The sequence below is a fragment of the Rhinopithecus bieti genome, unplaced genomic scaffold (genome assembly GCF_001698545.2).
Source record: "Rhinopithecus bieti isolate Rb0 unplaced genomic scaffold, ASM169854v2 scaffold_2554, whole genome shotgun sequence".
NCBI classification, from domain to species: Eukaryota; Metazoa; Chordata; class Mammalia; order Primates; family Cercopithecidae; genus Rhinopithecus; species Rhinopithecus bieti.
Window position 1 is genome coordinate 2,716,067 of NW_016804196.1, and position 12,334 is coordinate 2,728,400.

A 12,334-nucleotide genomic window follows, 5' to 3' on the forward strand; every position below is an offset into this window, starting at 1 on the left:
GATAAAAAATTTCCTCTTTTGAACAGTCTTGCTACTTTTGTCAAAAATCAGTTGGGCCTAGATTCTTCGGGTTTATTTCTGGACTTTCAGTTCTGTTCCATTGGTCTGTATGTCTAGCCATATGCCACTACCACACTGTTTTGATAAATGTTGTTTGTAGTCAGTTTTGAAATTGGGACATAGAATCCTCTAATTGCACTTCACTATTGTCTGCTCAGGGTCCCTTGCAGTTCCATATGAATTTGATGCTCAGCTTTTCACTTCTGCAAAACAGGTCACTGAAATTTTTATAGAGATTACATTAAATCTATAGATCTCTTTGGGAGTATTGTCATCCTAACAATATTAAGTTTTCCAGTTCACGGACGTGGAATGTCTTTTTGTTTTAGATCTTTAATTTCTTTTAGTAATATTTTGTAGTTTCCAGTGTACAGTTCTTTCACTTCTTTGGCTAAATTTATTCCTAGGTATTTTGTTCTCTTGGATGATATTATAAATGGAATTGTTCTTTTAATTTTCTTTTCAAAAAAGGAAAGGTTTATCCTGGTTTATCAAAACAACACTGGTCATTGTGTGTTGATCTTAAATCTTGCAACTTTGCTGCATTTGCTTATTAACTCTAATCATTTTTTATGGGTTCTATGGTATTTTCTACATATATAGAATCGTGTCATCTGTACATAGAGAGATAGTTTTGCTTCTTCTTTACAATTTAGGTGGCTTTTATTTTTTCCTCTTGTTTAGTTGCTCTAGCTAGGACTTCCAGTACAATTTGGATGGTAATGTTTTGAGAAAGCAGATACCCTTGCCTTGTTTCTGATCTTACAGGAAAGCTTCAATCTTTCACCATTGACTATGATATTTGCTATAGAATTTTTATAAATGCCCTTTGTCATATTAAGGAAGTTTCGTTTTATCCCTAGTTTGCTAAATGTTCTTATCATAAAATGGCATTGAATTTGCCACATGCTTTTCCTGCACCTGTTAAGATGATAATGTGATTTTTCCCCCTTCGTTCTACTGTGATATGCCTGCATTATTAATACATTGCCTGATTTTATGTTAATCCACCCTTGCATTCATGAGATACATCCCATTTGGTCTTGGTTTATAAACCTTCTAATGTGCTTTTGGATCTGTCATTAGTATTTTGTTAAGTATTTTTGTGTCTATATTCATAAGGGATACTGTTCTGTGGTTTTCTTATCTTGTGTTTTGGTATTTGGTATTGGTTTTGGTATTGGGCTAAAGCTGGCTTGATGAGTATAGGAACTCTTCAATCTGTTTCCTTGTTATATGCCTGTTGGGATTTTCTACTTACTGAATCAGTTTGGTGATTTCTGTGATTCTAGGAATTAGTTTATTTCATCTTGATTATCTGATTTGTTGATGAGCAGTTGTTCATAGTATTAACTTACTTCTTTTAATTTCTGTAACGTCGGTACTGACATCCCTGCTTTCATTTCTGATCCTAGTTATTTGCATCTTCTCTCTTTTTCAGTCAGTCTAGCTAAACATTTGTCAATTTTGTTTCTCTTTTCAATAACCAACTTTTGATTTTGTTAATTCTCTTTATTGTTTTTCTAGTCGATGTTTCATTTATCTCTGCTCTAATCTTTATTATTTCTTTCCTTCTGCTGGCCTTGGGTTTAGTTTGATCTTTCTGTAGTTCCATAAGATATTGAATTACTGACTTGAGATCTTTTTAAATACAGGTACTTATAGCTATACATTTCCCTCTGAGTACTGCTTTTGCTGTATCTCATTAGTTTTGGTATATTGTTTTCATTTTCATTCATCTCAATGTTTTCTCGTTTACTTCATGATGTCTTCCTTGACCTATTGCTTATTTAAGAGCATGTTGTTTAATAGCCACATATTCGTGGATGTTCCATTTTTCTTATGTTACTGATTCTTAATTTCATTCTATTGTAGTCAGAGAAATACTTTATATGTTTTTGATCTTTTAAATTCACTAAGAATTACCCTTGCCTAATTTATGGTCTGTCCTGGAGAATGTTCTGTGTGCATTTGAGAAGAATATATATTCTACTGATGTTGAGTGGAGTGTTCTGTATAATTTTATTAGATTTAGTTGTTTTATAAAGTTTGATGCTTTGTGCATGTATAAATTCAGATATGTGATCTTTTCCCCATGATTTAAACAAATGATACCATATTCTATGCACTATTCTCTACTTTGCTGTTTTTATAGTTAACATTAGATTTTACTTTTTATATCATGATATAAAGAACTTACTATTAGTGTTTTCAAACTTTGACTACACCTTCAGTAAAAAAGATGTTTTACATCATGTACCAGTATGTACTTACATACATAAAATTAAAAGTTTTATAAAACATAGTAAAGACAAGCAATAGCAAACATGATTTTATAAATATTTTGGAAAAGTAAAGAAGAAAATCCTTAAATAAGCAATTAAAAATTAAAAAAGAAAAACATTGCCTGTTCATGACCCATTCAACTGATTTGTGACCCACTGTTTTAACAGATAGTAGGATAAAGATTTAATCAAAACTGGATAGTAAACTAAACTTTTTTTAAATAGAAAGCACGGTGAAATATAGGTTATTAGCATATTTGTTTATCTTCTTAAACACGGAAAAAGAAAAAAGTAACAACTTTACTCAATCTTCAGGTTACAATTATAATATTTTTTAATTCAGTGTATCTTATTTTAAATCTAAGATGCAATTGGTTGTAGCAGTTATGTTTCTTTAAGAAAGAAAAAGAATCCCAATTGAATTATGGCATGCTGTCTATCGTAAGATACACCCATATTTCAAAGATTCTAAAGTTTAACAAAAATATATACCTGTTAGGTTCTTTGAAATAGTGGTAGTCTCTTTTTACTAACTTATATTTTAAAGTCAAATATTTATCTCTACTGTAATCTTTATTTTTCCTTCTGCTGGCCTTGGGGTTCGTTGATCTTTCTGTAGTTCCTTGCCTGTTCATTTTGGGAGAGAAAAATAAAAGATGGACTGATTTTTTATATGTGGCTTACACAGCAGTTCATTTTAATGGATTGGTTGAGGAAACTTGAATCTTTTGAGCCAAATTATAGAATAAATTTATTTATCATTTGATAAATGTATATAGTAAATAAGCTAAAGTTGTTGGTTTTTCACAATTTCTGCTTTAACCACATTTGAAGAGGAAATTCTGTAATTAAAAATAAAATTTTATAAAAGATTACTTCAAGTAGCATTTTTGGTAATCATATATCAAAATTTAACTTTCAGTTTCGTTCTGTGCCAAGGAAATATATTCTATCAGCTAGCTAAGTTGGAAAATCAAAGGAGAAATCTGGGGCTGAGACGGGAGTGGAAATGAGGAGAGACTTAATGGAGACCAGCTTTTGGGATATTGGAAGTCTTCCAAAATTATATTGTGATGATGATTGTACAACTCTGAATATGCTAAAAACCACTGAATATACACTTGAAATGGATGAACTTTATGAAAGATGAAGCATATCTCAATAAAACTGTCATTGAAAAGGCAAAAGAGAAAACCACTTATCTCAATAAAGCTGTAACAACAAAGGCAAGGGAAAGAACCAATTCCCTAAAAGTTTTTAAAGTAGTTAGTACCTCTACAGACCTCCCGTCTTATGAGAAACTAGACTTTGATCTTTTACATTGTCATTCATGTTTCCTTCATGGAAAACTTATGAGTACTGATCACCTCAGAGGATCATAACTATGAGATTTATACAGTAGTATAGTGGATAAGTGTAATAAAGTAGATAGGAAGTTTTGACTATCTTCTTTATACCCATGTGATGTTGGCATGTGTGCATACTTAATTTTGTGAGTAAATCACATTTCTTTAGCAATAGTGAGACTTGAGGTAAGGTTATTTAAGTACTTAGGTTTCCTAAAGATTGAGCCCCAGAAATTATAGATATTTAATATTAATAATTCTAAGAATAGGTATTTTTAGCAGCCCTTGAATTGTAAAACTTTTACAGAGGTGAGTAATCTTGTTTTTTTTTTTTTTTTTTATGTGAGTCTTTTAATGTCTGTCTTTTTTGGGTTTCCTTTTATATGAATAGGAACATGCTGAAAAGTTTCAACTGAAAACTTAAATCAGAGGTTGTACACTATCTACAGACCAACAAAGGCTCACGGATAGGTTTTGTTTGGCCTACTCAGTAGTGTTAAAAATGATGTGCTGGTTATCAGACTTTTGAAAACTGATATTTTACCTAAAAATACAAAATTTGGGCTTTTCTTGAAAACTCCTAGTCTGAAGTTTTCCTCCAGTCTAAGAGCACTAGACTTACATTTCCAAATGATTTTTTCAATTGGAGCACAGTTCCTGTCCCCTGTAGGTGGGACATGGGATCTCTAGTTAGCCACAGTTGCTGCCATACTTTTTTGACCCTTAGTCACTAAAACCCGTGTTAGTACTGTTTATCATCATGTTTGCATTATTGTTTTCCTTATATTTACATGTTTTATTTACATGTTTACATTACCTTTATTTTACATGTTTACATTACCTTCTTGACCCTCCTTGTCTGGTACTGATAAACCTTTTGTTTGGATTCCTCCATGCCTTCTGTGCTATGTATCAAATTTTATACACTTGTATCTTGGCTGATCTGTACCCTAATTTTCACATTATATCCAAATGTAATATATATTTGCATATAAATGTATTTGGATATAGTGTAATGTGACAATTAGGGTACGGATTAGCCAAGATACAAGTGTATCTTGTATCTTGACACTAAAAGTAAAATAATGTCTCATTATATTTGGATATAATCAAAACAAAAATCCAAATAAAATAATAAGTAAATATGATATCACATTATATTTGTATATAATCTTGACAATTAGAGTACTGATAAGCCAAGGATATCTTAGCTGCTTTGAAACAGATATTTCTATATTGCTTATTGTCTTTCCTTCCTTCTTATGTGAGTCTTTGTAATGTCTGTCTTTATTGGGTTTCCTTTTTATATGAATAGGAACATGCTGAAAAGTTTCAACTGAAAACTTAAATCAGAGGTTGTACACTATCTACAGACCAACAAAGGCTCACGGATAGGTTTTGTTTGGCCTACTCAGTAGTGTTAAAATGATGTGCTGGTTATCAGACTTTTGAAAACTGATATTTTACCTAAAATACAAAATTTGGGCTTTTCTTGAAAACTCCTAGTCTGAAGTTTTCCTCCAGTCTAAGAGCACTAGACTTACATTTCCAAATGATTTTTTCAATTGGAGCACAGTTCCTGTCCCCTGTAGGTGGGACATGGGATCTCTAGTTAGCCACAGTTGCTGCCATACTTTTTTGACCCTTAGTCACTAAAACCCGTGTTAGTACTGTTTATCATCATGTTTGCATTATTGTTTTCCTTATATTTACATGTTTTATTTACATGTTTACATTACCTTTATTTTACATGTTTACATTACCTTCTTGACCCTCCTTGTCTGGTACTGATAAACCTTTTGTTTGGATTCCTCCATGCCTTCTGTGCTATGTATCAAATTTTATACACTTGTATCTTGGCTGATCTGTACCCTAATTTTCACATTATATCCAAATGTAATATATATTTGCATATAAATGTATTTGGATATAGTGTAATGTGACAATTAGGGTACGGATTAGCCAAGATACAAGTGTATCTTGTATCTTGACACTAAAAGTAAAATAATGTCTCATTATATTTGGATATAATCAAAACAAAATCCAAATAAAATAATAAGTAAATATGATATCACATTATATTTGTATATAATCTTGACAATTAGAGTACTGATAAGCCAAGGATATCTTAGCTGCTTTGAAACAGATATTTCTATATTGCTTATTGTCTTTCCTTCCTTCTTCAGTCATTTCTACTCCACCCCCAATTGTTTTCAGCATATGTTCTTTCCTTTGGATTGTGCAAAAGAATTATCTCGATTTGTTTAAATATGGATATTAAATATTGAAATTTAAATTTCAAAAGATTACCATTGACTCAAAGAAAACCATTTTTTTATTTTTTTTTTGATCACAGAGTCTCACTCTGTCACCCAGGCTGGAGTGCAGTGGCGCGATCACAGCTCACTGCAGCCTTGACCTTCTGGCCTCAATAGATCCTCCTACCTCAGCCTCCCAAGTAACTGTGACTACAGGTGCACACCACCACACCCAGCTAATTTTTGTATTTTTGGTAGAGATGGGGTTTTGCCATCTTGCCCAGGCTGGTTTCGAATTCCAATCCTCTTCTATTAATGAAATCTAAAAATCCTAGATATCCTGCAGTAGGATTACTATACTGATTTTCTCTTTAATGATCATAGACACTCTGTTAAATATTTCACTTCAATACACATTACTGAGTACTCTCTATGTTGCCAAATCATGTTTTAAAATATTAAAGATTCCTATTGCTTAAAGTATGGATATATTATCTGGGCACAGTGACACATAGTTCCAGCTACTCAGGAGGCTGAGGCAGGAGGATCTTGTGGAGTTCTAAATAAGGAGTGGGAGTTGGCCTGGCGAGACTGAGGGAAAGCAAAAAAAGAAAGTGGATCAGCTGTAAGTCTGCTTTTCTTCATGGTCCAGGACACGTAGCCCTCTTGTGCAAATAACTCACAGTCTTCCTGCACAAAGCTATCACCAGACACCTCAGCCAATAGAAAAATGCAAGTTAGCTCACTGCAGCAACCTTGGCTTTATCGGTACTGCACAAAGCCCTCTTCAGCACACAGCATGAGCACCAGCAACTTTTTGTCTCCTTGCAGTTAGCTCCTCTCTTGCTGGTCTGCCCTTTCCTTTCTTGCAATTTCCTTTCTTGTATTTTCCTACTTTGTCTAATAAATCTGCCTTTCTTTACCCACAACTGTCTTGGCAAATTATTTTTACCACTCAGAGCAACACCACCCCCCAATAGTCACTGCCCTCAACAGATCTCCTGAGCCCAAGAGTTTGGGGCAGTAGTGTGCTACGATCACGCCTGTGAATAGCCAACTGCCTTCAAGCCTGGGCAATATAACAAGACCCAGTCTCTTAATAAAAAGAAAGAAATGCGGACACATAAGTTTATTATGTGAAGCAGAAAAATTACCTCTTGGATCTGATATTACCCAAGTCATAGGTATTTTCTTACCATGGTTATTATTTTAATATTACATGAGATATTAAATCTAATATGCCTAAGGATTTTTTATTACTCTATTATTCTCATTTACATTTAGTCTTTCAAAGATATTTTTAGAACACCTTGTCTTCTGATGGAAATTTAATCACCATTTTTTAAATGCTGTATTCAGAATTGTAAAGAAAGTTTTAAGACTATAATTTTCAGTGTGAGAGGTGATGCCAAAGGGAGAATATTGAATCAAGTCTATTAACTTATGAATAGTCTGAAAATGGTAAATACAAACTTAGTAAATTCTGGTGTGGATTTATTAGTGTTTCAAAGGCTTGAAAGATGAATTCACAATAAATGTGAATAAGTAACACAACAGACATATACTTATAGAATCTATTATTTTATTTTAATAGCAATACAAATAGAAGTTATAAATAAATGGATAATGGAGAAATTAGCAGATTTGGGACCAGTCTCAATCTAGCAATTATCCTAATCTTATCCTTGCTGGCTCTGTCAGAAACAGACCACTCTTTCTGCATTTTTCCTCCTCACTTACTGGACCTCTTCTCAGCTCTGTGTTGCTGTAAGAGAAAGAAGCCATCCAGCATCCTTTACACTCTGAGTTGTAACTGCCATAGCTGTAATATGCCAAGGTGGACCACTCTCGTTGGCATGGAATAGCAACCAAAAATTATTGGCAGTGACTTCCCATATGTTGTTAATTTGCCAGCAAGAAATAAAAGCTGATGGCAATATCATTTATTACTGTGATTAAGAAAAGTGAAAAGTATTTTTTTCAAAGTCCTAAATTCACAGAAATTTAAGGTTCAAGGAGATAAGGACTCACAAATACTTTCCTTCTAATATGTCAGTTTGAATTGATTCATAGTGCCTGCTGTGTTGAACAGGCTTTTTTTAGGCCATCTTTGCTTTCAGAAGGAAAAATTATCAGCAATAGATAAATTGCAGAATGTCTGTGAAGTGTTTTCCATTTGTGCTTTAATCTGAATTCCTACATGTTTCACTTTAAGAAACTGAAAGAGAAATTTGTGCTTTTCTTTAGTTTCTTTGGTACTAAGGAGTAAACCAAGGTAAGAACTCTTTCAGCTCCTGGGCCAGAGTTCTCAGTTTGGCACATCTGTAGCCATATTTCAGTTAAAATATTGTCCATATTAATGTATGACTTAAACTTCCTCCTTAATTAAGGATCACTAAGCCTCATGATAAAAAAGAAAAGAAAATAAAATATAAGGCGTAAAGGATGAAGACCAACACAGTTGTTTTATATGCTTGTTTTGAGATAAAGAAGTAAAAGATTATACTCTACATTTTAAGAGTGTGTGTGTGTGTGTGTGTGTGTGTGTGTGTGTGTGTTAGCAATTATAGCTGCTGTCTTACCTTCGTTTCATAACTTTAAACAGTATGAGAAGTATACATGTAGAGATGATGGGAAAGCAGGAAGGGGGATTAGGAGGAAACAAGATCTGACATGAAGACAAAGTACAAACAAAATTTTTAGGGCCTTTCTTGGTTTTCAGGCATTAGAATAGCTTCTCACTTTTTTAATGCTTCCCGAATAACTACTTTTCATCCTTACGGTTCTACTCTCAGTAGTATATCCTAATGACGCAATGTCTTAGTCCTCTCATTAGTATCATTGCCTCTCAGCAGCCCATGTGGAATCAACTAAGGATTAGGGTAGTCCTTGCTATTAATGATCTCCTACCCTAATATTGTTAAATTTCCAGCCAGACAGAATATTTACTATTTTGTAAAACGTTGTTCATTTTCTTCTACAGAATCAGGACTAATCCATCAAGCATTACATTAAGCCTCTAGGGAAAACATATAGGATCTATACATATGCTCTGTCTCTCATTCCCAGTGCAAAATTTTTTTTCCTAATTTTTTATTCCTTTTGAATTACTCACTAAGGTAAAACCTAAAGAGGTGCCCAAACAGGAAGACTGAAAATGGCAGAATAAATGTTTCACATTCTTTTTTTCTCAGATACATTCTTAGCTCGTCTTACCTATACCTTTGTAACTTCAAATTGAAGATTTATAATATATAAAGACTTTAGAAATAATAGAGAGAGACTTGTAGTCATACATTTAAGCTTCAGTTTCAACTCTTCAAAAAATCATCTCTTTCTTAGGAAGCATCTTCAAAGTGTGAAAATACTTCAACAGTGTAGACTTTTTATCATGCTTTTCTTCAGGTTACATTATTATTTTTGTTAGGTTATATTATTATAGACAATAATAATCATGCATTATTACATAGTGATCAATTTCTATTTTAAATCTCTTAACAGTTTTCGGTGAGTATCAAGGCAGGTGGGAAAGAAATGGTTGTAGTCATTCCTCCCTTCTTAATTACATCATAGTGATTTCTTTACTATATTTACAAAATATTGTTTTTACAACTTAGAGGATTTCTCACAAAAATATTGTATTACTTTTGGACCATTATTCTTCTTAGATTTGAAAATCCACTCAAGTGAAAAACATTAGTATATTTTGAATGTACTTTAGTATAAAGAATTTCATCTTAATTAAAATGTAAAACAACGTAACTAATTTCAAGTATTTCTTAGAAGTAAACTTTTGGTTCTTACTTTCCTACAAAATGCTGAATTTACCTCTGCATATTGAATGTGAAGAAAACAAAATATTGTTAAAAATTTATATTTCAACATCAAATATTTCTACTGATACTCTGTAGTGGTACTGAGACGATCTATGAAAATGGTCTTTTTAGTTAGGCACTGGGTCAAGTGCTAAGGGTACAGAATTATTAGATCTAATCATAAGGACATTATATTGTCCTTATAGAAGTGGGAAGAGTGGTCTTTATTTTTTATTATCTTTTTAAGTTTTAAATTATAGTGGACTTCTGCAACTTTTGTTTAAAAACACTTTCAGAATTAAAATTACAGTGTCAGTATGTCACATAATGGAATGTTACTTAGTGTAAAAGCTAGTGGGCCCTTGGGAAGTGCTAGATTAAAAACCAAGGCCAGTTGAATCTTAAGCAACTTTTGTTATGTTGTTATTTACATTTCCTCCACAACCAACACATAAACGTTTTAGTGTAAACATCTCTTGAATTACCAACCTTCCAAAATTAAAATTTACCCTTTTGTATATTGACGTTTATTTCACTTTAAATGTCCATTTAAGAATATTCTGGAGAAAAAAAAAGAATATTCTGCAATGTGTTTTTATTTGAAATTTTCCACCCTCATATTTCTTCAGGAGTTGATCCCCCTCATATTGTGTACAGCTTGTCTACATCCTGAACCTAAAGAGCGAGATCAGCTTCTCCATATACTTTTCAATTTGATCAAGAGGCCAGATGATGAGCAAAGGTGGGTATGATTACATATTTGAAAAAGAATTACAATATGACTTACTGATTTTACTAATTAGGCATCAAGATTAGCATTTTAATGTAAAGTGCTTTCTTTCCTTCCAGTATCTATTTTAGCAGCGCTGGAGCATTCCACCATCATGGATTCATTCCTTCATGGTTTCAAAACCTATGAAAATGCATTTCAGACTATAATGTCATCATCAGGTTCCCTTTCCTCCTCACCTTCTCTTTTTAAAGAGACCTGGAATTTACTGCAACAAAGAAATAGATAATAGGGAAATCACTCTTAAGAAATTTAGCATATGCATAATAAATAAAACCTAAAACAAAAATAGCTTTCTAAAATATATATAAATCCTACTAAGATCAGACTACTATAGTTCACCTGCTATAATTACTGACAAGTCTCATTGTTTAAATCTTTGAAAAGGAATTCTATACCTTCTCAAAATGTTAACTTTCGGCCAGGCGCCGTGACTCATGCCTATAATCCCAGCACTTTGGGAGGCCAAGGCAGGTGGATCACCTGAGGTCAGGAATTCGTGACCAGCCTGGCCTACATGATGAAACCTCATCTCTCCTGAAAATACAAAAGAATTAGCTGGGCATGGTGGTGGGTGCCTGTAATCCCAGCTACTCAGGAGGCTGAGGCAGGAGAATCGCTTGAACCCAAGAGGTAGAGGTTGCATATGAGCTGAGAACACGCCATTGCACTCCAGCCTGGGAGACAAGAGTGAACCTCTGTCTCAAAAAAAAAAAGTTAAGTTTCTCAAGGTGACTAGACAGATATAGGTACTGAAGGCCATTATCTAAATTATCTTGTATTTTTGAAGGACTAATTCAATTTCTTGCAAAAATGTAAATGTTCTCTGAAAATTACAAGATAGTTACTTTTGTCTGAAAAAAAAATCTGCCATTAATACACTTTTCTGCTTTCTAGTAGAGAAGCATCTACTAGTAATTGATGATTAGATTATGCCCAAACCCTCTAGTGGAAGGGGGAGGGAGTGAACGTATTCTAGCCAAATCATATGTTGGCTAGAAAACAACTCTTCTCCTCTGCTCTCCAAGCGCAACAAGTTCCACATAGGTAGCATAGCAAAAAATTGTACATACCTGATGACCTCCTCAGGCATTCTAATGTTCTCAAATAGAGACCTAACTAACCTTCAGTAAAGCAGATTTTTTAGAAAAGCCCGACTTCATCTGCCTACATATGTTCTCAGTGATACTTTTTATGAATCCTAAGACCTATAAAAGCTCAAAATGCAGATTTTGCATGAAACCATTTATCTTAAAACATTGAGGTGCAGTTTTTTATACACAAAACTTTCTATCTTCTTAAGAATTCAGTTTGTATGGCTTATTGCCTAATAATGAGTTTTGATATTCATGTAATCTCAATAAGTGTCTCATCTTAAAAATATGTGTGTATATATTCTATTCTGTTAGATTCTGAGCTACTTCTTAATGTTTACCTTACAATGAGATTCTCCCAACTGAAAGCAAGTAGAATTTATTTTTTTTCAATCTTGATTGTTGAGAAAGAGAAATTCTAGTTTAAGGTAGTGATAGGTTGACATTTCTTGATATTTCCTTCCCAAATTGGAATTTGCTATAAAGACATTTAAAAAATAAAAAAAAAAAAACTAACATTTGTGAAAAACCAGTTAACAGTCAGCCATTTGAAGGGCCTGAGAAAATTTTCTGTTACTCTGATTTCATTTAATGAAGCTGGATTAGGAAGACCCTGGCCGGGCGCGGTGGCTCAAGCCTGTAATCCCAGCACTTTGGGAGGCCGAGACGGGCGGATCACAAGGTCA

At 33.3% G+C, this 12,334-nt stretch overlaps 1 protein-coding gene across 6 annotated transcripts in view; it reads left to right on the plus strand.

Annotated features, from left to right (window-relative positions):
* The window catches only part of RELCH (RAB11 binding and LisH domain, coiled-coil and HEAT repeat containing), a 121,429-nt gene that overhangs the window by 47,940 nt on the left and 61,155 nt on the right, over positions 1-12,334 (plus strand). For all 6 annotated transcript variants that reach the window (XR_001884515.1, XM_017867142.1, XM_017867144.1 and 3 more), the window contains one exon: positions 10,394-10,506. Coding sequence is in view for 5 of the 6 variants with exons in the window: in XM_017867142.1 (XP_017722631.1) it covers positions 10,394-10,506 (113 nt within the window). In the remaining variant the exon portion in view is untranslated. The remainder of the gene's footprint in view (positions 1-10,393; positions 10,507-12,334) is intronic.